This window comes from Xenopus tropicalis, chromosome 1 (genome assembly GCF_000004195.4).
Source record: "Xenopus tropicalis strain Nigerian chromosome 1, UCB_Xtro_10.0, whole genome shotgun sequence".
Lineage (NCBI taxonomy): Eukaryota > Metazoa > Chordata > Amphibia > Anura > Pipidae > Xenopus > Xenopus tropicalis.
This window is the reverse complement of record NC_030677.2, coordinates 107306579-107333881: the sequence shown is the minus strand read 5'-3', so window position 1 is coordinate 107333881 and position 27303 is coordinate 107306579. Positions and strand designations below refer to the sequence as shown.

The 27303-nt window shown below is 40.0% G+C and overlaps 2 protein-coding genes across 3 annotated transcripts in view; both read right to left on the bottom strand.

The window, feature by feature from the left end:
* The window catches only part of tdrd7 (tudor domain containing 7), a 35528-nt gene extending 32359 nt beyond the window's left edge, over positions 1-3169 (bottom strand). The window contains 1 exon segment of the mRNA NM_001011355.2: positions 2820-3169. The gene's annotated coding sequence lies outside the window, so the exon portion shown is untranslated.
* Positions 3170-13311: 10142 nt separating this feature from the next.
* Positions 13312-27303, bottom strand: part of stra6l.1 (stra6-like, gene 1) — a 39861-nt gene continuing 25869 nt past the window's right edge. Inside the window, exons 11-18 of one of the 2 annotated variants that reach the window (XM_012955944.3) lie at positions 27021-27096; positions 26275-26356; positions 24360-24408; positions 21966-22083; positions 20493-20612; positions 18893-19056; positions 14870-15013; positions 13312-13898 (exon numbers count right to left, since the gene is read on the bottom strand). In XM_012955944.3, the coding sequence (XP_012811398.1) occupies positions 13633-13898; positions 14870-15013; positions 18893-19056; positions 20493-20612; positions 21966-22083; positions 24360-24408; positions 26275-26356; positions 27021-27096 (1019 nt within the window). In that variant the 3' untranslated portion in view covers positions 13312-13632. 2 annotated transcript variants of the gene reach the window in all.

Here is a 27303-nt window from a genome sequence, read left to right as displayed (position 1 = left end):
AATGTTAAAAAATGATTTGCTTTACATGGAGTCTATGGGAGATGGCCTTCCCGTAATTCTGTCTGAATATTGGGTTTCTGGATAACAGATCCCATACCTGCATCTCATTTCAGGAAATGAGTAGAAGTATGCATAACTGCACATGCAGCCATACCATCTTTGATGTTGCTGATCTTTTTAGATACAACTGTAGTTTTCTATTTTTTAATTCAATATATAGCTATTAAATACTTACAAGCAGATGGATTCCTATTAGCTTCAGGCATTATTCAGACAAACATTTAGAAGTGCAGTTGAACCAATGATTTAATGGGAAATCCAACTTGATTACACAGTCACATTTGTACATTAGAACTTGCATCCATTGACTTCAATTATACAGGTCCACTGGGATACCAGTAAAAATCACTGTGGGCCCTTCACCTCAGGTCTGTCCACTTTGTGAGTCATTTACTCCTTTCCCTACCCGCTCACCTCGTGCATGCGTGCCTACCGACTTCTACTCAATTCACTGCCGATGTGCTGGGTTTGCAAAGTCAGGGTCTCTGCCTGCTGACACTTACTTTTTACAAATTACTGTCCCAAATTCTTACCATCATCTCCTCTTCAGCCTCCTTCACAGTCTTTTTATTCCTCCTTTAAGTTCTGCCACTTTACCTGTCCTCAGTCCAGCTCCTACAGTCTCATCTGATCAATTCTGGACTAGGATTCAAAACAGGCCCAGCATTCCAAGTACATAGAGACACAAATAGCCCCCACACCAGCTCACTAAAAAGTGACTTTGTATGGCATCTTACAGCAGCCGCTCTGGCATTTGCCAACATTGACAGTCCGGGCCTGCAGCTGATCCTTAAACCTACCCAGGCCTCTTCTACATTTCTGTGCTGCTCCTTTCCAATTGCTCCACCCACCATACTTTGGCATCTCATAACCTGCTCCATCCACCTTGGTGGAGGAGGCTCATTGATTGGCGGGAGTGGTGGGACCTTGAATTCAGGTTCTCCTTTCGGCCCCAGGTACCCCAGTTCAACACTGCAAAAGCATACTCAGAACCTTCACCTGTTTCTTACTGTATAGTTACATATAGTACAATCCAATTTCAGTCTACCTACTGAATTATAAAAAGCAAGCAACGCAGAGCAGCATTAAGACCTATCTTACACAAGGCGATTCCTGGGGTGTATATCAGCGCCTTAAAAGGCAACTTCAAAGCCTTAAAAACTGTGTTGTATTCAATGCGAGCTGCCTGAAAGCACTACCTAACATTTTTTGGGTGACAGTTGAATGAAAAAAAAAATGTATGTATACAGGAAAACATGCATGATGAAAATTGCTAGTGCTGGAGCTTTCACGCAAAAGCCATCAAATACAAACAACGGAAGGTGAAATGGACAGATTTAGGGTAACTGACAACTTGCTTTTAGACACTGAAGAAGAGCAGAAGGCATAATGCCATAGAGTTGCAAATGGTCCTTCTGGTACCAAATGTCAATACAGCAACCTGCATTCGTTTCATTAAATGGACCACATATAGCATGCACCCACTAGCTGCTAGTTACCCAAGTTAACCAGGATGCCCATTCATCTTCCATGCTATCTGACTAACTACCTGCTGCCTCTAAGTGATGCATGGGAGAAAACAAAAATAATAAAATGGAAGCTATTAGAGCAGAAGACCCTGACAGCCCTCTAACCCAGACTGCAGGTCATTGCACCTGGATACTACCCACACCTCTTGCTCCATCCAGATTACCTGGCCTCCATCCGTTTGGCAGCTAGAAATCCACTATGTAAAAGCAGACCTTGGCCTTTTTCATGTTACCAAAGTAGGCCATTGATTAAAGTTAAACAAACAAAATGAACAAAATGGTCACAGACGTTGAAGGTCACACAGCACCGCTCTGCCCTTATGGGTCAGGATGGAGCTGGTAGCACTGGCAGGCTTGATTTTGTGTGTACTATGAGCACAGGGCTGTCTTTCAAAAATGCTCTGCGCAGGGCCCAAATTCATAAAAATGGTTGAATCATAAAAGGAAGCCATGCTTAAAAAAAAGGCCATGCTGCGCGCCAAAGGCATAGCTGCTGTGGTCCAGACATACTGCTTACTTACATACCCACAACTCCTCCATTTATTCAGAGAGGACATGTTTCAGATCTTCTCCAGATCATTTTTCAGCCCCTAAAAAGCAAATGCTTAGAGCACATCACTGATCTATTTAGTAGTCACTAGTTTAATTAGGCAGGTAAAAATTAATATTTGGGGTTCATATATTAGCACTGAATCTGACCTGCTGGGGAGCTAGCAGCATGCTCCAACTTTGGTTTAACTAAAGCAATCAAGAGTTGTATTCACAATCACACCACAGGAGTGTCACAGAAAATCAAAGGAAAAATCGATTTCCCCATCAGATCGAACAACCACGGACAATAAAATTACTACAAACTTTCTTTAAACAAATTATGGTAGATTTGATTTTAGTCAAATGAATGGGACACAGACAAATGCATCAATATGTATGGGGCCATAAATGTCACCATGACTAAAGCTGAATAAATTCTATCACATAAATTACACATAACATGCCAAACTGGGATCATAGAGCTTATGAATCCTTCCACTGACGTTTAAATATGCATCTTGTACAGGCCCAAGGATTATGTCAGAGTAGATATTATATATATATGTGTATATGTGTGTGTGTGTGTGTATCCAGTCACCCATTTATTGTATAACAGGAAAATCTCACAAACATGCACGTACCTATGGGTATATCAACTCGGGACGGTGACGTTTACTAAAGGAGAAATGACACACTCACCTTATTATTTTAAAGGCCACGGAGAAGCCAATCTGTTCCAATATTTAGTGTCTCAAGCCCAAATGGTGATAATCTGCTGCCGGGAAGTTAAGAACGCGGTAACACAGCACCATAACGGGCCGCACCGCCCAGGTTCGCTGTGAGAGACCAGCTGCACTCTCTTCGCCGCTACAGACCTTTCTGGCAAGAATCTAACTGGTTCTATCAGTTTCGTTTCTTCAATTTCACTGCCACCACCGACCCACTTTCTTCTTCCTGGTGCTGATCCTGATCCTCCGGATCACCCTCCCTGCACACTCCCTCCTCTGACTGCGCTATCAGTCTGTGGCAGCAGCCGCTCCTGCCCCGCCCCCAACAACAAATACACATGTGTGAGGAGCCCGGCATCCTGCGGGGAGACTGTCTCTTCGGCGTCAATACGCCGGGCTACTTGCAATATATGAACACCTACTTTATTTCATTATCTCACTCACTGTACACTTCTGCTAATAATTATGCTATCTACGCGAATTATATTACCACATCATTATGCCGCCTAGCGGTCTTTTCGTTTCGTGTCAAACTATAACAACTCCCAAGAACCACAGCGAAACTCTGTGGGCTGAAAGACACGTGGTCTGGGCTTAATTGCTATAACTTATGTGAGACAAAATTATGTGGAGACAGTTGACCCCAAATCTTTCCCAGCATTAAAAGAGTAATCACAGGTCTGTTGTCCTGCTAGTGCTGTGCAAAATATTTGATAGGCCTTTTATAGCATGGGCATTGCATGCAGGGCCAGGAGGAGCCTATATTTATGCTTATAGAATACATGGTGGGCAACACAAATCATAAGCCTGAAAAAAAATCAGAAACAAGCAAAATTCACATTATTAGACTTTTTATATTTATATACAGTATTCATTACACATTTCAATAGTTGAAAACCTCCATTACATTCCACCAGGGCATTTTAACTCCTGTTATATAGTTATGCTGTAGTTGCCTGTCACAGCTTTCAATAGAAAAAACGGGGAAGACACAGTCTGCAATAGGCACTGTTAAATGCTGAGACAAGAGGACACTCTCCAGGAATGCAGAAATGAGCTTTTCCAGTCATGCCAACCCACATGGATTATTCTGATGCCACTCTATGCATTGCTACTTTTCCTAGTTCACCCACAGTTAAATCCAAGTGTCCTGCTCCCAGTGGTTTGTACCTAAATTAATGTTAACTATGTTAACCCTCACCACTAACTAGGCCTGAAACACATCCTAACATGGGCGTCCACAGAAGGGGGCAAGAGGGGGCACTTGCCCCCCCCTGGAAAAGTAGCAAAAAAAAAAAATAAAAACCTTACTCCGTTTCTGCACTGTCCCCCCTAATATACCGCAGATGCAATTAGCATTTGGCAGAACCGTGCGTATGACCAGGAGCCCAACTAGGGGCATAATGGGCATGATTAAGTTGTAATGGTAAATGGCCAAGATGCACAAGAAAGACAAAAAAGTATCTGTCAAAAGCATATAGTTTTCATCATTTTCTATTTAAGCCATAGATGCTAGACAGGGAACATAAAGCATGTTGACCTGAGGTTCTTCCAGAAATAAACACCCCTTGTGTTAATATTAGGTCTGTATTTTTTAGGTAACTCTCAGGGCCAATGTAATTATTATTCAAATTTGTTGTTTGTGTAGGATTATAACAGGAGTACATAAAAAGCACATCAAACACAACACTTTCAGAAATATGCAAAATATTACGTTATAAAGAGGAATACTAATGAGCCCATACATGCCATATGAGGTCCTCTATAAGCCCAGGTCTACCTTTTTCAGTGAAAATGCATCAATATTATCTTCCAGTCTACTTGATGGGTGGGGGGGGTCAGGTTTTTTTTAACTATCTTTGTTAACCGTTTTTCTTAACAGATACTCACAAAACAAAAACTGTTGTACCGTGTTAGCCACTGTAAAATAATAAAAAAAAACACAAATACAAGAGTAGTGTAGAAATGATACCTACTGTATATTAGCTAACAATAAAAATACATTGCAAGCTTTCGGAGCTCTAAGGCCCCTTCATCAGGCAAAATACAAATGAAAACTGGAATGGCACAACATTTATACTGTTAGATCAGAGAGAAGTGTTCACAAGCAATGAATTAAGGTGGCCATACACGCACCGATAATATCGTACGAAACCTCGTTTCGTACGATATTCGGTGCGTGTATGGTATGTCGGCGAGTCGACCGATATCGCAGGAAGCTGCTGATATTGGGCGACTCGCCAATAGGACCAGTTTGAAAATTTTGATCGGCGCCATAGAAGGCGCCTGACCAAAATCTCCCTTCAGCGCTGAATCGGCAGAAGGAGGTAGAAATCCTATTGTTTCTACCTCCTTACCTGCCAATTCAGCCCTGAATGGTGTGTGGCGGATCTGACGATGTTTCGTGCGACCGACGGTCGCATGAAACATCGTCAGATCACCACGTGTATGGCCAGCTTTAGGAAGTTACAGATACATAGAGATAACTTGTCAAGATAATAAAAGTAATTAATGTTTATTAGGATGGGTTGTAAATAGCCCAGGGGTCTGGATTCAGTCAAGTCAGATAGTGTGACATGAAACCTGATCCCAAATTAAGGCCCTGTCTTAATGTGTTAAATAACTCCATACATTTGAATTCATAGACATGTGTCTCAAGACACAGCAATCTGCAATATTATAATTTTGCTCCTGTACAATAGTTGCAAAATAATTAAAAAAAATGGAAAAAAGAAGAACTGAAGGAGAAAAATAATAATTGCGACCAAGCAAAATCTACGTTCAGGGCTGAATCAACAAAGGAGGTAGAATTTCTATTGTTTCTACCTCCATATCTGAAGATTCAGCCCTGAACGTCAGTGGAGGGTGGGAACAATCTTTCATGCGTCTGATGGTCGCACAAAAGATTGAGATTGCTACATGTCTGGCCACCTTTTTGCTCTTAGAATTCCCATCCTATCTGTTGGCCCAAGGTCCCAATAGCTGTTTTTTCAGTGGGTGTGGGCCCAGTCCATTCCAAATGGATGCCCATCTCATGGCTGAGCGTATTTAAGTGACTAATACATTGTGCTGTTTTGATATGCCTGTTAGTCGCCTGCCCATTAGTGCAGTCCATGGGTTGGGTTCAATATCTTGTTGGGGGGGTCAGGTTTAAAGGTTTTAATTCTACAGTATGTAGAGAAAATGACTAAATGGTGTGAAAAATCAACCACTATTTCAATATTCCCCTTTTTGTGAATATTTGTATTTTTCCTGATAATGAACTTCTAGTGATAATCAAATTTTTGTTTATATATTTGGAATCATATCATCAATCTGCTTTGGAATTGATTCTTTTGACATTCTAAACTTTATTTATTGTGTTAAAGGACATGTAAAGCCTATATTTGCCTACAATGTATATCAGTTGGGCACATCTCCCCCACCCAAATTTGTACTACATATATCATCTGACAGCACCATCACATTTTCCAAAAGCATCACATTTTCCAAAAGCACATAACAGCTTTCACCTGGTGGCCATTTTTCCTCTGATACATAATCAGATACATTTGAATCTGCAAACAGCATACACAAACAAAAACCCTTATCCAGCATACATTTCATCAACAATGCAGGCTCACACAGGCAGAACTGTCTGATAAAAGTTCTGCTTTGTTTGAGCTGAGCTCAGGAGAGAAAGTTAGGAGAAAAAAATTGAGGTAGACAGCTAGAGCTGAGTTTGTATGGGAACCAGCAATGCCTTTCTGGCAATCTCTTTACTGGCTGCTAGACTGGAGAGCGTGTTTAGTAATCTGAATTTAGAACAACTGAGCATGCCCACAAGCCAGAAGTCAAAGTAAATTCCTGAGGGAGGGGGCTGAGTGGGTTACAGGAGGAGAAGGAAATCTAAGTGATTAAGGGGATGCTGCAGCCTTACTATTAACCTCTGGACAACCAGAGTGGCAGGTATTGAAAGATTTCAAAGAGGCTGTTCACTGATTAAATTTTTGTGTGTGGGGTTTACATGTCCTTTAAAAAAAGTAAAGGTTTAAGCTTAGTTTTGCAGAATGACCATTCTTCCACTTACCAATTATGTTTTGCATGCTTAGGCTTCAATGGATGAAGCAGTCAATAAGGTCAAGGAGTAATTACATCATTACAGACTGATTCCAGGGTTTTAGTGGTTTTAACACAAGTGTATCTACCAACCTGGTGATGGATAGGCCACATTTCTCAACACTCCTGCTGCATGATCCAGTTGATCCTCTTGCAGGACAGTTGTCTGAACCAAACAATGTAGCTGTGTTGTGGTAAGATATAAGATCCTGGGGGACGATCGTTCAAGTATTCTTCATGTCAGCATATGTGTGTTCTACTTAAAGAATTTTCCCCCAAGCTATTTTCCCCCAAACATTACACACTGTTTTAATCACATAACACAATTTGATTTTTTTTCCTATAACCGATTTATTTTTATTGTGTGATAAAAGCAAAAGACAAATGGTATTTTCTATTTTCTTCATCACTGTGAAAAATCTTGACTTCAAAAGATTTTACACCACAATGTGAAAAGTTCACACCTAATTCAAGTCAGACTGAACACATCAAAGCCTCCAGTGCAAGATACATATGTACAAAACTTTGTTACTCTCTGGACAAGGGAAATCTATTAGGCAAACATAAGAATATGCTTGAAATTATCATAATTCAATCAGCATGTCTATGTCTCCTGTCTAGCACAGCTGGATCTCTATATTTTACTACTTAGGGCTCTGGCACACGGGGAGATTAGTCGCCTGAGACAAAACTCCCTGTTTGCGGGCGACTAATCTCCCCGGATTGCCATCCCACCGGCGATTTACATTTTCGCCGGTGGGATGGCAATCTGGGGAGATTAGTCGCCCGAGACACGGGAGATTTGTCGCGGGCGATTAATCTCCCCGTGTGCCAGAGCCCTTAGGGCCGTAACACACAGGGAGATTAGTCGGCGCGTGACAATTCTTCCTTGTCACGGGTGACTAATCTCCCTGCAATGTCATCCCACCACCACAATGAAGATTCGCGACGACTAATCTCCCCGTGTGTCACGGCCCTTAGGGTAATGGCATAAGATGCTATTTCAGGGCACTTGTCAGTCAGTTGCAGTGTATCTGGACATACACTGTAAGATCCACATGTTTTGTTGGATTGCCAAATGATCAGAGCTTTACATGATTTTATTTCAGGGCATTAGTGTATCTGGACATACACTGTGAGATCCACACATTTAGGCTGATGCCAGACGTGGCTTAGGGCTGATATTTTCGGCAAGCGGAAAACGCCTGCTACTTGTGCCTGCACCCGAATGAATGAGATACGCTCGGGTGCAGGCACATGTAGCCGATATACGCATGAAACCGCGAGACTTTGCATTATCTCACGTTTTCATGCCGAAAATATCAGCCCTACGCCACGTCTGGCATCAGCCTTAGTGAGGTTGCCAAATGAACAGAACTTTACATAATTTGGCCACCAGTGTGCCAGACCATATTAGGATGATCTGATTGGTTGACTCCCAGGCCAGTGATCCAGAGAAAACAGGTTACTATGGAGGCCATTCAAAAATGGACCACAGCAATGTGCCATTGCAGTCTTCTTCTGAAATTTCTAACCTGTATATTAGATATCTTACCGGTTTTTAGAATGCACCACACAGTGTGCTCAAAGGGGAACTCCAGCTTCCAAACCAAAATTTGTTAAAGAGCCCACACAACACAGAAACCCCTAATATACTTATCACTGTAATCAGTTTCTTTAAAAAGTCATTTTTATATGTTGAAATCCAGTTGCAAAACAGTTCTTCTCTTTTTGCATAATTTAAAATCCTGTCAGGGGAGAAGGGACTCAAACATTGGCTTACAGACAGCATGCAGGAACTACATAAACCACCATGCATTGCACTGTAGTGTTCCTTTCCTTATTGACATTGTGTATGCAGGGAATTGTGGCATTTGGAGGAAGCGGGCTGAAGGCAGGCTAAGGACAGTCAACTGCTGTTAATTTTTTTTTTTTTATTTTAAAGTAGTCAGCCAGATCAGCAGGAGAACAGTGGGCTAGGTTTACATTATTATATTAAACAGGCTGTATATTTTTAATAGATGCAAAGTTATTTAAAATCATGTTTACTTTTCAAAAAGCTCAAGTTGTGTATGGGTGGACAAAGTATTGTGTTAGTGATGGGCAGGGGGTGGTGCATAGGTGTCTCCCCTCCTTCCCCCCAAATTGTGCGTTATTCAAAGGCAGGGAGTAAGGACAAAGATGAGCTGTGCTTTCTGATGCTGCTTTCTGCAGCAAGCCCCAGATTTTTGATCTGGCACTGTAGAGAGCAGCAACCCTGGGGGAGCAAGTGCTCTTGTGTTTACGTTCCCTGTGGTTCATAAGTTACCCCATAAATGTTTTTAGTTTCAAAAAAGTCTGGCAACCTTATGTAAAGCCTAGTATTCAACCTTCATTATTGTATGCACTATATACATTGCTTTATATAACAGTCTCATTGCTATATATTTTTCATTTTGGATTGCATATAATATCACTGACCATTTATATTTATTATATAGCGAGGGAAGTTTATTTCAATATCTCTATGTGATGCTAAAAAAATTCCTAATTTTTATAACCCTGCTTCCCAGAATTAAGCATTGAGGCCCACTTATTTGGCAAATTTACTTTCAGTTAGTTATAGTGTATATTATGCATTATGGTGTGGGGATGACATGTTCATTGAATATCTAAGTGCTAATTTACAGTAATAAACTGGTTCATGACAGCCATACTGTTCTAGGTATTATATCTGACAAGTCAAGAGCCTTGTAGGGTATAATAAGCATCACTGTTAAAATAGCTGGAAACCCCTAGTGAACTCTGTAGCGTTGTGTACATGGTCTTTCCACCAGTTATTTAGCCAAACTGTGCTGTAGGCATTACCCTGCCCCCAACATTAGCTTCCTCTTTCTTCGACAGCCTTCACTTATATATATACTCACACCTGCCCCATCCCCTCCAGTCAGGGGATCAGGCAGGGCCAGATGTAAGTAATAACAACAGTAAGGGTTAAGGTTGGGCACAGGCTGACTTTTTGTTGACCCACACGTCACTTTTCTGGGCTATATCCACAGACTCCACTTTTAATTTTTAAATGGCAGAAATGCAGCAACTTATGTTTTAGGCATGAAGATCTGGGCCTCCAAAGTTTCTGCAGCAGCCCAATTCACAAAATATGTTCAGGGCCACTTAATTTAGCAGTGCTTTGGAACAAACTCACTAATACATATACATATATATATACACACATATATATACACTTGCCATTGACCTTTGGTCAACAAGTTTCAGAATCACAGAAACAACTGTGCTTCCTGAAACTAACAAGTGAGTTTTTCTCTATGCCAAGCCCGCCCAACTGGTGTCCTGCGGCCCCCCTCTGTGTGGTCCCCCCCTGTCTGGCTGCTGTGACTGTTTACTTTTGTGAAGGCAGGGTGGGAGTATGCCACACACAGGCAGCATAGGTCAGGCAGAGCATGGCACAGGTCCGGAGTGGTGGTAGATTCTGAGTTCCATAGTGCCAGTAGGCACAGGTGTGCATCTTTGTTTAGAAGAGGCAGCAGGGTTGGACTGGCTTGGAGGACACCGAGAAGAAACCTGGTGGACCCAGATGACCCAGGCCCATGTGAGCACTCTATGCTCCTTCATTTGAGGGCACAAGGAGGTAAAGGTACAAAGTGCACATGGGGAGGTGTAGGCATCAGGTTTGATGTCCAGAAAAGCTCAGGACTGGCATGGGGGTTGACCACTCAAGTCCAAAACTGAGGCTGGTTGGAGTGTGCATGGTTGTTAGGGAGAGAAAAATCTTAACATGTATGGCCAGCTTAACTGTATCTACTTTACAGCTATTAAAGCTGAAATAAAACTGTCACAATATATTGGGTTTATAATAGGAACAGAGTATAGAGTTTTGTTTCCCCATGAGTAGAACATTTTGTATGTGGCTTCATATGATGTCAACTGAAATTTTGAACTAGATACTGACTGAGTAAAATTGCAGTCCCTCTGTGTTTGGTGCTTGCACAAACCTAAATTCGTACTGCAAAGCTGGCAACCAGCACCATGTCATGAGGGAGATAATGATCCTGTTTTATAGGCCTGAATTCTTCTTCACATAAATCATAACATGAAATAAAGTCTCCAAAAGGCCTGGAGTGGATCATTATCAGCCCAAAATTCCAGTGTATAGGAGCCTAAATCACCTCTTCAGCCAGGGCCCCAAAATGCGTCCGGAGGCCGTGGCCCATCTCGAGCGGTTTGACACATGGCACACAGCAACTGGCAGACCCAGTTTCACCATAAATCCAAGGCCCAGGTTTAGTCCCTTCTCCAGGGAGTTAAAGGTTTTCATTAATTTGTACTCCCATACCGAATTATATAGATTAAGAACTGCCTGCACCAAGCCAGAGATACAAACATCTGTAGAGACACAGGACCGGTTAATCACATGGAATTCTTTTCACTTCACACTCCAATAACTTACCCTAATTTATATCAAGCCACTTTGATCCACATTATCCTGTACCTTTTCTGTTTGTCCCTTGCAGGCAGAATGGTGTAATTCTGACCCTTTGGGCACGTATCTTGAACTTCTAATGCAATAGCTACACTATTGTACCTTCCTGGCATACGCACCTGCCACCAAGAATAGAACACTTTCGTAAATATTGTACCGGTAATGTCACCATATTTCAACATTGATACTGATTCAGTGCAACCAGTTGCATAGCCTTGTTTATGTCTTTTATTTTTGTTTGATGTATGTTTAAACTCAATAAAATTCACCTTTAAAAAATAAAAATCAAAAAGTATACTGTACATATAATAGAATTAAAATCCTGCATTTATATGTTTTTATTGTTTTAATTTTATGTTAAAGCATGGCAAATTTAATGTTAAAACATTGCATTTGCTTTTATCTGAAGTTTGTGCATGCTAGCCTATAGGCAGTCCATGAACATATAAATTAAAATGTTTTTTTAATGCCATAGCTATGGTCTCCATTCTAAAAAGTGACCATGGAGTATACAAATACCTCTTGGTTTAAGGGCTCATACACGCAAGCTCTTTTTGTGTATTTTATGTGTTTTGAGAAACAGGTTTGAGCACACCGAAATGCATCAGCTAATTGATTCCGTTATATTGTGCCTGGTTCTACTCATGAGTTGCATTTTATGGCATTTGCATTTCATTAATTTTTTTCAGATTCTGTACGCTGTGTTTTTTTGTGCTTGACATGCTTGGAAGACTAGAATAGAGGGTTGTGTTTGGAACTGACAAATATGCACTTAGGTGCATATAAACAGTGCCGGGTCAACCCGGCTGGGCACCCTATGAAACCTGGCTGGATTGCCCCCCCCCCCACTCCATTGGCACATACTGGGCGCGCACGTATGTGCAAGTGAATGAACTTATGAATGCACACGGTGGTGGGTGGGGGGTGGGGATGGGCACGGAACTAGGGGTAAGTGCCTCCATTGGGCCCTAGGCAGGTGCCTCTTCTGCCTACCCCTAGTTCCGGCCCTGTATATAAATGTAATACTTTTAGGTGCAGTTCCTGGCTGCATAGGTAGTAGGTATCTATAAATTATTGATATATTAAAGGAGTCTGTGGCAGTTCCTTAGTTTTGATTTATTGCTTCATTGATTCAATTTTTTGAGTCAATGCTAACTTGGCGTGCCCCCTCACAACCATTCCCCAATCCCCCCAGTTTCCAAGCACTGTCTGTTCTCTTGTCCTTGGGACAAAGCTCCTGCACAGCTCAGTGCCCAACATTTCATGCATGTGACACCACAGATAGGAAAGGGATGCCATGAGTAGGTAGGTTAGAGGCATAACTTTTACAGCACTACTTAAAAGAGACACACAAGACTCTGGGGCACATTTACTAATCCACAAACGGTCCGAAGGCGTCCGAATGCGTTTTTTCATAATGATCGGTATTTTGCGATTTTTTTCGGAAATTGTCGCAACTTTTTCGTAGCCATTGCGACTTGCGCGAAAAGTCGCGACTTTTTCACAGCTTTCACGCCGAGTACGAAAGTTTCGGATTCATTCAAGCTTCAGTATGGTGACTTTTCTTGGGCCAGGTTGGAGCTGCAGAGTGCCATTGAGTCCTATGGGAGGCTTCAAAAATCATGGTAAGTCTGAAAGTTTCGCCCGCCGCTTACGAGCGCTCAATACGAAAAAGTCGCGACAAGATACGAGCAAATCGTAATGGCTACGAAAAAGTCGCGACTTTTCGTGCAAGTCGTAATGGTTACGAAAAAGTCGCGACAATTTACGAAAAATCATAACAGCGACGAAAAAAATCGCAAAAAATACGAAAAATGTTTGTTTTCCAATCGGAATTTTTCCAATTCGGATTCAGATTCGTGGGTTAGTAAATCAGCCCCTCTGTCTTTGATCAATGAATAGCAGTTATGCTAAGAACCTTGTCTCAGGGTCTTGTTCTATAATAAGGTTCTGGTAAATTAAACTTACCAACAAGGACCACTGATAAATAAACCTTTCTTAGTTAAAAGTATTTTACTGCATTTGTTATACAGCATACAACACAGTAGTAGTAAGCAACAGAAGCAATTTTCTACAGTCTTGCCTTCTTTGTTTTAGTATAGGGTAAATATTTGAAGGGGAAACTAGACCACACATAATAAATTAAACATTTCAGTTCTAAAAAAAGGTATTTTTTGACCTTTAGAAAACCTTGTTCAGTCTTAAATTAATATTCTGAATCATTTCCTGTAACCTGCTTAGAGTCAAATGATCGCCGTTCTCTAATCTCCACGCAGTTTACATCAATTGGTAATTCGAAGATATTTCTTACTCCAGCCTCCATAACAGTAGCCTGAACAGTTCTAGCGTGGGTTATGGCTTTGCTCAATTCTGCATCGCCCAGTTCTTTCATTTTCCTTTGCAATATAAGTCTTGGGTTTTTCAAGAGAGTGTAATATAGAAGCCATCGTGTCCGGGCTTGAATATTTGAACCTATAGGAAGACATTTGTAAAAAATGACTTTTAATAAATTTCAGGCACCTGCTGTGGTGGGAGCAGTCTTTCAAGAAGTAGAAATGTGTCCCCTTTGAGAGTGCAGACTCTATTAGCTTGTGACTCCAGTGGGGCACATATTTTTATTTTTTTAGATAAGCACAATAAAAATAAAAAATAACTTTTACCAACCCATCTCCTGCCCAAAAATTCTGTCATAATTAAATTCAAGAAAAGGCTCAGAGCAAAGTACGCTGATTTTTTTTCATTTGATTCTCAGCTGCTGAAACCCCTATATTTTGTGATTGACAGTTTTGGGCACTATGTATACTCCCTACCAAGTAACCACAGTCCCATAGGATTTATGCAACATCTGAGGTAGCGCTGGGGTGCACCAGAGGCTCTCTCTTTTGAACAGTATAATTAAACCAGATATAAACCCAAAATTAATTGGTGTAAACTTAAAGAGGGTGGTCCTCTCAGTACTTTACATTCATTTTCTATTTTAAGAGATTGTGCTTTAAGAGCATGGTTTAACAAAGTTTTATACTGCTAGGCAGGCTTTGGTTCAACAACCTTTTGAAGGCTCAGAGTGTAAGCAACACTGTCTATGTACTTTCTTGATTCAGTTAACCCTTGGGTTTCTGACTTTTGGCTGAAATATAAGCATGCTATTAGCAGTCTAAAAATGCAAATGTCTCAGAAACCACTAAACGTAGAAAATGAATGCTAATTGCAAAAGTGCTCAGAGGAGAATCTTAAAGTTTCCATCAATTCATTTTTGGGTTTAGATCCTTTTTAACTGGAAAACAGCCCACAGAGGACATTTCTGTATTTTAAAAGTACAAGAACCAGAGGATGAAAATGAAAGATTATGTATGGCATCATGTACTGATAAGAAGATTTATTATAACTGTTTCTTACATGCCTTTTATATTATGCATGCTTCCCACCTCACATAAACAACTTACCTGAGTCAGAGAATCCATGGTATGAAGAGCATTCTCTTACTGTTTTCTCGGCCCTCTTTGTTAAAAGAATGTTGCAAAAGCTCACAAGCACTGGGTTTGTGTGATAATGATCCACATATATCATCCCAATCCATGTCGTGTAGCCTGAAGAATTTCAAGTCAATTAAAACACAATATAACTTGTCAGGGATTGATATTTGAAAAAAAAAAAAAATGTTTAAATTCACCTAATGGAAATAAGGAATTTTCTAAATATAATCAGTTATAAAATTTATATTGTTTCTAAAATAATTCAGTTAAGTTTCAGTGTCAGATTTTGACAGATAGGTCAAATACATTGGTGCATGCTCTGTTTGCCTGGATAATGTATTAGAGCTGACTGTATTTCTAAATAACCATCCCTGCCACAAAGCTGCATGGAAAAGAGAGAGATTGTGAAGAGGGATATAGAAGAGTAAAGCTAGCCATACACTGAAAGATCCACTGGTTTGTCAAGGTTGCCAAATTAATGGAACCTTTTCACAATATAACCACCTTGAGGATCACATTGACAGGATTCCGGGTGTCGGGAGGCAGAAAGCATCAACAAACTTTTGTGCTTCTTTTTGGAATTTTTAAACCTGCCCATTTGACATCAACATTTGAAGGCTTCATACACAGGCCCAGCGGCTACTTACTCTGCCCATGGATGGCCACCTTGATCATTTCAGAATTGGTAAAGAATTTTTAATTGATGATATTTAGAAAGTCTCTTATCATTTCCATGAGATTAAACTTTTCTTACTATTAAAGGAGAAAGAAAGGTAAAAACTAAGTAAGCTTTATCAGAAAGGTCTATGTTAATACAGCCGTAAGCACAATCTGAAAAAAGATTTCTTGTGTCTGTAATTCCTGTGTCACAGACACACAGCTTTCTGCTCTCTGCTCTTTCCTGCTCCCCCCTCCCTCAAGAATGCTAAGAACTCACCGCCCACCTTAGGAATGTGGATCTGAGCCAATCAGCAGGAAGCTGACTTACTAACTGAGCATGTTCACTAGGTCTTGGTGTCTGTGCAGGAGTGAGGCATTATGGGAACTTTCTTTACACAGTTCAGCGTTTTTTCTTCCTGTTTGGCTATTGATCTTCTGAAAAGGTAAAATATGGGGAGACTTAAGGGCACTATTGAGAGAACTGAAGGTATGCCTGCAGCTTGAGATTAACTCTTTACTAGCCTTTCCTTCTCCTTTAAATTTGCATTTTCATGACAGTTCATCTAAAACAAAAATTAAAACACCGTCATTGATTACACTAACTGCAGATAGCAAGATCAACTCATTTAACCTATTTATAAAAATATGAATATATGATTTTTGAGTTTGTTTTCAATTTGAATAAATTCAACATTTTACCAACTTGAATGTTTGGTTGTTAACTACAAAATCTGAATGGAAAAAAAACTCAGTCAAATAAAACCATAAAGAAAATCTTGAATACACTTAAATCCGCTCAACATTTTCATGGTTCTACTAACTCTCTAAAAAAGTTTAAAAAAGCCAAATTTAAAAAATTGTCTAAATATTGCTTAGGACAACTCCTATTGACTTTTACGTTCACTGAAATTATAATTTGAATTCATGAGTTTAGGCACAAAACAGTTCAAATATTTGGAAAAATTCACATTTGAATGTTGATAATTCAGCCATTCTTTATATTCCTCACACAGAGGGCATATGCAGAACTGTAAGCTATATCCTCTACCATATCCAACAGGCACCTAAATGAACCCCAATCAAAAACCCACACAATAGTCTGAACAAGGATAATTAGTAGTTAACAACTGCCCTAGTATGGACACCATGCATTTCACAGACTGCACATATTGCTACAGGGCTGCCCACATTTTATGTAACCAAAAAGTAAAATAAATTTAACTAAAAGAATAATAATTTTTTTGAATTAAATATTGATTTGTCAGATATGTAATTTCATCCAGAACTGAATCCCAGCAATTTTCTCAAGGTCCGCACTGATATTTTTTGATAAAGCTATCTTTAGACATCCAACAATTTGTCAAAAATCCCTTTAGTTTATCACAAGGTTACGGATACATAATTCAGTCACTGTTCCAAGTATATTAGGGACAACAAATAAGGGCACCAGGAGTGAAGCATGCAGTCAGGCCTGTTTGTCTGGTCGCCAGCAGGTGGCAGACTTGATTCTCCCCCAGCCCAGTACCTTGCCTCAGCTAAACTCCGAAAGTCTTGGGCTGTGTTATTTATACCAGTGTTTTTCAACCTTTTTTGGGCAAAGGCACACTTGTTTCATGAAAAAAATCACGAGGCACACCACCATTAGAAAATGTTAAAAAATTTAACTCTGTGCCCAGCAGCAGTGCCCCCCTAGTACACTGGTGCCCAGCAGCAGTGCCCCCCTTGTACATTGGTGCCAAGAGCAGTGCCCCCCTAGTACATTGGTGCCCAGCAGCAGTGCCCCCCTAGTACATTGGTGCCAAGAGCAGTGTCCCCCTAGTACACTGGTGCCCGGCAGCAGTGCCCCCCTAGTACATTGGTGCCAAGAGCAGTGCCCCCCTAGTACATTGGTGCCCAGCAGCAGTGCCCCCCTAGTACATTGGTGCCAAGAGCAGTGCCCCCCTAGTACACTGGTGCCCAGCAGCAGTGCCCCCCTAGTACATTGGTGCCAAGAACAGTGCCCCCTAGTACATTGGTGCCCAGCAGCAGTGCCCCCCAGTACATTGGTGCCAAGAGCCAGCCCCCCTAGTACATTGGTGCCCAGCAGCAGTGCCCCCATAAGTCAGTGTGCCCCGTGGCCCCCCCTAATACATTGGTGCCCAGCAGCATTTTACTTCTGCTCTTCGGCGGCTTCAGCAGCATCTTCCCCTCACGCGCGCCGCCTCTGCACTTCTGCCTACACGCGACCGCACACAGGCCCTTTTATAACGTTGCGCCCCGTGCGTACTGACGTCACCCGTACACACGGGGTGCAACCAATGACAGGGCCCGGATTTTATTAAAGGCCCGAGCTACTAAGAAAAACTGTAGCATCGCCGGGCCCCCTTTGAAAGTAAAAATTGCGGCCCTGCCTACGGCACACCAGGCAACATCTCGCGGCACACTAGTGTGCCGCGGAACAGCGGTTGAAAAACGCAGATTTATACCTTTTCATCTACTCTGTCAACTCCCAGAGGTGGAGTCAAACTCAGGCAAATACATCAGAGCAGTACAGCAGTTTAGGCTGGGTAAGGGCAGGTTAAAGTCTGCCCTGGTTGAACATTTTATAACCCGTGCATTAAAGTAACACTGACACCAGAAATTCTACCTTTTTTTTACATTTATCATAAGGTTGTATTTGCATGCCATTTACAATTTTGCCTGAAAAATATTTACATTACCTATCTGATCTCCCATGTTCCTCTATGAGGGGGCTGCCATATTTGTACTGCAGGAGTCTGTTAGCATTAGAAGCTATAACTAACAGGTTTAGAAGGGACGATCAGGTTGACAGAACAGTCAGGTTTAGGAATTTCAAGTAACAATTGCTTACCAAAGCAGCCCTATCAGCCAAAAACAATCAACATGACCTATAGGAGCAGTTTTTTTAGTGTATCACTTTAATAACTAGGAAAATAACTAGAACAGCTAGTAGGAATTGCCCCCAAATCTCACCTCAATTGGTCTACAGACTAGTCAACCGCATTTACTTATTCAGGACCCTCTAGACTGACAGTTACTCCGTTTAGGGACCATTGGTTCAGGGCCTATTTGAACTAATCTCAAAACCTTATTCCAATGGACAACTGTAGTTGGCAAACCTTTTGTGTTTGTGTACAGCATTTAAAAATGTTACATTAAAAAATGCTAGATTTAATAAATACAATTATAATGTCCATTAAAAATGAAGAAAATGCAAAAAAAGTAATTTATCAAATTGCAATTGCTTTACTTTTTTTTTTTTTTTAAATAAAAATTGTAAATATGTGATAATAAGACAGCAATATAGTGCTATGTTGGCTAGAAGTTTCTCACCTGTGTCACCTGATTCAAATCCCCTTTGCAGTATTGACCTGTCAATCCGAGCTATTAGCCAGCTCCCCAGTATCACACTTCTGAGCAATCTCAATAGGCACGCGCTCAGTCCAACAATCACATTGTAGAAGAAAAAGAAATAATTGAAGTTGTGAAATGCCTTCCTAGGACAGACAAGTACCAGTTATATTAAAGAATAGCTTTGTTGTTATATTAACAGTTTCTTTTCAAGCAAGCTTTTTTATGTAAAAATGTTCATATGTAACAATGAGTAAATCTGTCCCATTTCACTTCAGTGAAGAATGTTCGAAAAAAATCGCAAAACGTGACTTTTTTGACACACGTGACTTCGTTTTTCTTCCCCTGCAAATTTTTTTTCCCGTTTCTTAAAGTACATGTAAACCCTTTACAAAAAAATGAATCTGTGAACAGCCTCTTTTAAATCTTTACACACTTGCCACTGGTTGTTCAAAGGTTTAATAGTAAGGCTGTGGCACCCCTTAATCACTTAGGATTCCTTCTCTGTTTGCAGTAAATGTCACTGACGATGTGTCAAAAGGGAAAATGGTCACCGGGTGAAAGCTGCTATTTTTTTTTAGGAAATTGTGATGGTGCTGGCGAACAATGGGGATACATGCACTAAAGAAGATGCCATTGGAGGGGGGAGAGGTGATGTACATGGTGGGAAAACTTAAGGTTTACATGTCCTTTGAAAGCTAATTCATGGTGCCCAAGAACAAAAAATCACTGTCCTATGGACACAAAAAGGTGGTAAAGTAATGAGTAATGATTATTTGAGTTAAATAAGCCAAATTGCCACAGTTGGCTGTGGAGGTCTCATCAAACTTTAGCAGAGTGCCCTTTTACCATTTCATAAACATGGCCATAACATTCTGCCATATTTGTTAGTGCTTCACTTTTGAAATTTACCCCTTAGTCACAGAGCATGTCTGGTGTTGAGACACTCACATATGACGGGTAAGTTTTGCATGGGGGGTCACATAAAATCCCCCAGTGTCCCCTATAAAGACAACCCAAGGCAGGTGAGGTAGGAGATAAAGGTATATAAATATAATATATATGCAAGGTATAAAGTAGAATATAAAAGTCAAATATACCATCTTATAAAATCACAAGGATTAGACATGATAGTGCTGACTAGTTAAGACCCTACATGCACTTTGCTATTTGCACAGCTGGAACCACAGAACACACAGACAGTTGTAAAAGGGGTATCATATACTTTTTAGATAAGGTATGTCATCCTCTATAAAAGGCTAAGACTTTCAGGGTCTCATTGGAAGCTGTTAGTGACACATTTCAGTTGCTGTTCTGTGTTGCTGAAAGCTTCCGCAAGACTCTGTCTTTGATTAATTAATAAAGCATCAGTTATGCTGAGAACCTTGTCTCAGGGTCTTGTTGTATAATAAGGTTCTGGTTGGTTAAAATTACCAACACTGGTCATATGCAAACCTGGCAAACTAATACTGGGGCAAAGTGAAAGCTCAGTAAAATAGGCTGCTGAATAAGAATGTTATTTAGTGAGATTGGCATGACTGAATGGATTTTTAATGTTATTTATATTTATTTTAATACACACCTGTTGTTGAGTGCCAAAGGTTTCTGCTTATCATTACAAGAGATTTTCTGCTGCAGAAAGAACAGGCGAGCGAGTACAACTTGCAGCATCATAAGAGCAATCACGATGCCAATCGTGAGACTGTTAATAAGACAAAAGATTGAAAGACAAAATATTAAAGAAGAACTAAAATCTTAGAAAACCTAGGTCTTCTATAGATGCTGCCCTCCCCCAATCCAAATTGCACTACTATAAACCTCCCATAGTGCCCCTATACAGTAAATGTTACTAAAAAGCAGTGTAAAGCAACAGGGTTGGCAGGGGAGTATTTATCATAGAGGCACTTGATGGGACGTCTCTAGGGTGGCAGCTTATGGAACCTCTGTAGTAAATAAAACTTTTTGCAGGAAAAAGATCTTGCATTGTGTCACTTCCAAGCATGGGCATTAAGTCACTTCTGTTAAGTGCATGCAACAGTGGGACATGCTAAGGACAGGGGCTTAAAGCATCACCAGATCAAGATACAACCCTGAGGGTTGGTGGGTGCTATTGCTAACCTTAGGGGCTGATTTACTAACCCACGAATCCGACCCGAATTGGAAAAGTTCCGACTTGAAAACGAACATTTTGCGCCTTTTTCGTATGTTTTGCGATTTTTTCGGCGTCTTTACGAATTTTTCGTTACCAATACGATTTTTGCGTAAAAACGCGAGTTTTTTGTAGCCTTTACGAAAGTTGCGTAAAATCTTGCGATTTTTCGTAGCGTTAAAACTTGCGCAAAAAGTTGCGCTTTTTTCGTAGCGTTAAAACTTACGCGAAACTTCGCACCTTTTAAGTTTTAACGCTACGAAAAAGGCGCAACTTTTTGCGTAAGTTTTAACGCTACGGAAAAATCGCAAGATTTTACGCAACTTTCGTAAAGGCTACAAAAAACTCGCGTTTTTACGCAAAAATCGTATTGGTAACGAAAAATTCGTAAAGACGTTGAAAAAATCGCAAAACATACGAAAAAATCGCAAAATACCGATCTTTACGAAAAAAACGCAATCGGACTCATTTCGACCCGTTCGTGGGTTAGTAAATCAGCCCCTAAGTATTAAAGTTCAGACAATGGGAATGAGGTCTCTGCAGGGGGCCTAGGGTTTTTTTAAAAATATGTAATGTGGTGCACCACAGCTTTTAAAAAAACATGTACAAAAACAATATGCCAATATCAATTGCCATTTGGTCAATCAATCTCTTGTGTGAAGGCAGTATAGGTAGTTGGTCAAAATATAAAACCTGGACAGAGCAGTCACCTGATTATGTCATTTTGCACATCAACTGACCCTGAACTGCATGGATTCTCCTTGCATTAGGAAGCACAAAAAAACTTGTTTTACCAGAAATATAAAAATAGGTGATTTTGCTAACTTTGGGAACATTTATACAAAAAAATTGGCAGACCTGCTGATATTCATACGCATACACATGTAGGGAGAAGGAAATACTTACATGAAGATACCCAAGCCTTTAAACAACTTAAGTGCTTCACCGTGCTTTATTGGATAAACAAAAGCATACGCAAAAGCCAATCCTAATATTATCTGAACAATATGCATTATGATGTAACCTGTGAAAAAAGCATATGGTTTTCTACATGACATGAGTATGCAACATCACCCAGGGTGCAATGTATAAGTGTACCTTGTGACTTGTTTACACACTGTAGGATATCACATTTCTCACCTACACAAATTTTACAAGATCTGTGCAGTTTTATAGTACAGTACTAAAGGCATCTGTATCTGCAGAGAAACTTAACAAAGCTGTACAAAGGCTTTTTAAAATGTGCCCAAATGTATATTTTGACTATGAGGGGCCCAATCAATGATTTAAATAGGGCTGCCTTACATATGGTGTGACAGCAGAGAAACCTGTAACCTAAAGAGATAGATTTCTATATCAGAACCATAGGTAATACATAAATATACACCTTTCATTTTCATACACTCAAAAATGCCCAAGTGTTCCTTATAACATGGTGCAAAATCATACAGGTTGTATGAAACAGGTCAGGTGTATAGTTACCTTCAAAAACCTAATGGACACTTAATTATTTTACAGGTATAGGACCCGTTATTCAGAATGATCGGGACCAAGGGTATTCTGGATAAGGGGTCTTTCCATATTTTGGATCTCCATACCTTAAGTCTACTAAATAAATTTCTGTATTTTTATCCAGTTTTCTAGTTTTGCAGAGCAATATGACAAGATTAGAAAACTGGGCAGCAAACAAAAAAATTAGGTTCAGTGTTGATAAATGCACTTTGCACTTTGGTAGAAATAATGCAAGTTATACACTAAACGGTAGTGATTTGGGGGGATGCTTAATTGAGAAAAACTGGGTATTTTTGTAGATAAATTGTTTAATTCCAGGCAATGTCATTCTGTGGCTACTAAAGCAAATAATGTGCTGTCTAAATTAGAATTAACTTGAGCAATGAAAACATAATTTTGCCCCTTTATAGGTCTCTGGTAAGGCCTCACCTTGAGTATGCAGTGCAGTTTTGGGCTCCTATCCCTAAGAAGGATATTTATGAGCTGGAGAGAGTGCAGAGACGTGCAACTAAACTGGTAAAGGAGATGGAGGCTTTAAATTATGAAGGTTGACTGTCAAGGTTGGGGTTGTTTCCATAATTATCGTTTAAAAGTACATTGGAGAATATTATGGGGGTCTTTTTCCACAAAAACAATCAGTGTACCGGAGACCGTCCCTTTAGATTTGAGGGACGGAACTCTAATTTAAAGCAGCGTAGGTGGTTTTTCACAGTGAGGGCAGTAAGGTTGTTGGATGCCCTCTCGGGTGATGTTGTGATGGCAAATTATATTAAAGCTTTTAAGAGGGGCTTGGATGATTGATTGAACAAGCATAATAACCAAGACTATTGTGCATGTGTATAAGTATAGTTTATATACTGTATGTCGGATTATAGTCATAGTCACAGATCTTTGTAAGAACCAGTACTAGAGGCTACTATCCCTGCTACTACCACATGTGGTGATGATTTACTAAGCTTCCCCTTAGCTTCTTTGTACTTAAAAAACTTATCGGTGTTGGTTTGTAGACTGTGGGGCAGATCAGTATACTCTGTTGCACCCCACTTTGCTTTAACCAGAAGAAAGTACCTATTCAAAACATTAGGTGTGGCATAGGTCTGCAAAGTACAGGGAATGTCTGAATGCCAAAGTCTTATCCTCTAGTCTAAGGAAAACCTGCCCCAGCTGCAAGAGCACACTTGTACTTGTCTAAGGCCCCACTGCACATTTTAAATGTAAGCATACAATTAATTGGCCCCTTAGACTGTAAGCTTCATTTGGGCAGAGGCATATGTGAAGGATGTATAATCTTTGTAATGTAGTGTGGAATGTGTAACCTCTATATAAAGAATAATAATAAGCAATGCAAAGCACCACTTTCTGGATTTGCCAATTAGAAGAGAAACCGATTCAAAAATTACCAATCCCCAGATAATGAGCTGCTCCTTATTTCAAACGATGTAGTTTAATGAAGGAAGGGGTGTATTTATTTGGAGTTACTTATCTTCCTTTTTAACAAAATACCCAGTTTATGGGGTGGGGGAGTGATTTTAGTGAAAAAGGAAGTTATCCATGAGTGCATTAAAGCCTTTTTTAAATGCATGAAATATTGCAAAACTATCAAAAAGGTTTTTTCAATATGTTACCATTTTATAGGTGCAACTTAGTTCCCTGCCTCTGTGGGTTTTTATCACAATGGAGCACAGCACGACAAGCAACCATATAATGGCTAATGCATTGCTATTTTTAATGAACAGTAAGCCTAGAAACCCATTTAGCATTCATAGGCATTATAAAAAAAATATATACCCCACAAAAGGTATGCAACTTGCCATCCAGAATATCTTGCAATCGCTGCCTGTGAATGGAAGAAAAGAAAAAAAATCTAACAAAACTCAAAATATCATGTGAATTTAAAACAGATATTGCTATGCAGTAACCTAAGAAAAGTTTAACTCTAGGGGTAAGAACCCACATAGCGGTTCAGTCATCACCAATAAGGCTTTCCACTAGCAACAACAGGAGTCGTTGGCGGAAAGTCCTTTGCAACACTTTGGTAATCTGAAGTCTGGCAAAGTTTCCTCCTGCCGGCAATTTCATGTGACTTTGGATTACCGAAGCTATACGAAGGGCCTCCCACAGATGACTCCTATTGTTGCCCGGGGAGAGCCTTTTCAGGGTGGTTTGTTGTTCGAGATAGCAGAGATCTATAGCGGGCGACACAACTGCTCCATGGGTTCTTACCCAAAACCCAAAAACTACTGTAACAAAGAAGATATTTGCTTTCATTTTTCTGACCACGCCACTTTAAAAAAGCTGTAACTTTCAATCACTAACCATATTATTTTTAAATTAAATAGTAATGTAACTGCTCTTTATTAAAAAAAAGTATAAACAAGGCATTACCTAATATTAGAATTCTTGGCTGAATATTAGCCTTATGATTTGGCATCAGCCAGGCTTAGCACCGTAGCTCTTCAGGTAACCTTTCAAACTTTTAATTTTGCCCTCCATACTGCTTATTCTACATAGCAGCAGTTAGGCAAGTCACAATTATTATCAGATAGAGGACAAGCAGGCTAGGACTGAGATTCAAAATTGACCCTAGTATGTCAGGTACTCAGAGACCAAACTGCTAATAAAACAGTTGATTAAATTAAATAAATTTAGGACCCCTACTTTTGTGACTTTGATACGGGGCACAAAGATTTGTGCCTCACTGTGAATTGCATGCTGGCAAAGGGAGGTTTCTCATACTATGTAAGAAGTGGCATGTGGGCAAACTGTGAACATCTCATTCAATACCTTTAGCCTGTATATCATTTACTAGGTACTCACAAGAGGGCAGGAGCAAAAAACGTTGCCACCAATGAATTTGCAGCAAAATCTGTGAATTTGCCTGTGAATTGGTCAATATTGGATGCAAATATTAGGGAACGGACGCAGGAGATGCCATCAGGATCGTATCTTCTTGCACTGCCTGTCATTTCAATCTGCAAAGCCAGTGCAAATCAGGCATTGAGGACAGAAATGGCTCTGCACAAAGCTTTGCCCACAGAAATGACAGCCAGGGCAAGCAGGAGATGTGATCGCATTGAATATTCTGCTTTCCCCTGGCTGCTAAAGGAAAAGGTGAAAAATTCTACCATCTGTATGCGAAAAGTCCTGGACTTTACAAATGAAGCAAATCTGATGCAATTCTCTCATCCTGCTTACAACGAGCACTTGTCATTACAGTCATTGATGATAATAATATGAATAATGATAATTGATATGAATAAACTCATATGAATACCAATATGAACATCAATAAATATTAAAGTAAATATTGGAGTGATTTGTTGTACTCAATAAACCACCTTCTATCAAAGTTCTGTCCCTTGCTTCATTAATGTAATATGGCTTGGTTTGCAAATAATGGAAGATGATTTTAAGAAAGTTTTGCTGTCATATTTATAAATCTGAATCACAAAGTGAAAGCATCAAGAAGAGACCTCCAGGCTCCCTGCAATGTTAAAAAGGGTTCCAGTCTTAAATATTTATCAGTGAAATGACAAGGAAAACACCCTAAGTACCCAGAAGACATGCTTTCTCATATTAACCTTACTAATCATACTAAATCTCTTACAGGGATAGGATTCAAATAACATAATAAGAATATTTGACACTCAAGACAGATCTAAAAAGCATACTTTTCATAATAATTTGCAGAAACCAATCTTACCACACTCTCATAGGGAGAGGGAACTTGAAACTTTACAGGCAGGAATGACCTGTTTCCTATCCAAAGCCGCTTCATGTGTTTTCTAAACAACATAAAATGAAAGAATTACTTACTATCTAACACTATAAAAGTGGAGGAGAGGGTAGTTTTTTTAAATAAAAGTCTATTTTGTAATGCAGAAAAAACAAGTGTGTAACATACAGTGTCCTGCAAATAAACCATCTAGAAAGCGGAATAACCAAAGGCTAAGATATTAGGGCTATGTAGTCAGTGACAGGATAGAGGGAAGTAGATTAAGTCAGGCAGCCCAGGCCCCATCAATGAGTTTAGAGGCCCAGCAATGATCCCACAGTTAGGTTTTGAATAAATAACATAAGGTACTGAGTGCAGTGTGTTGAGCCAGATGGCAGGCACATTACAGAGATGGAGGGGGGACCTGTGATAGTACACAGGGACACCCCCAATTTTCTATGTGCTTCTCTGCCCAAGGGCGTTGTGGCACTGAATTGGTCAGGTTGAATCTGATGAGGCACTGCTAGTTAGTCTATGCACTAGGGAAGCTAGACACAACAAAATGCTTTAATTCTATTGTTTGACAGTGCTGGAAAGCAATACTGCTGGATTAATTTACAGAAAAACACCCTTTGAATTGTAACATAATGGAAGCTAAGACTATGTAGTACATTTATGATAGACCCGTTTAGCAGGAAAGTGCATTATGTAAGAACAAAACTGTTTCTTCTTACCTGTAGCAGACTAAAATGTGAAATATGTAGGAAACTGTTATGGCACTTGCTAAGAAGATACTGAAAAACCATACACCTAAGAAAGAACGCATCATGATAAATAAATGATTTTATTTACTGTGAACTCCAAACTCCCCCACATTTTCTGTATGTGTTATATGTATTAAAGAAGCATATACTGCCTGCCTTCAAACATGACCCTTTTCTAGGACACAGTTTGGCTCATTTACTAAAACTGGACACAAGTAGTGATAGGCAAAATAATTTGCCAGACATGGATTCA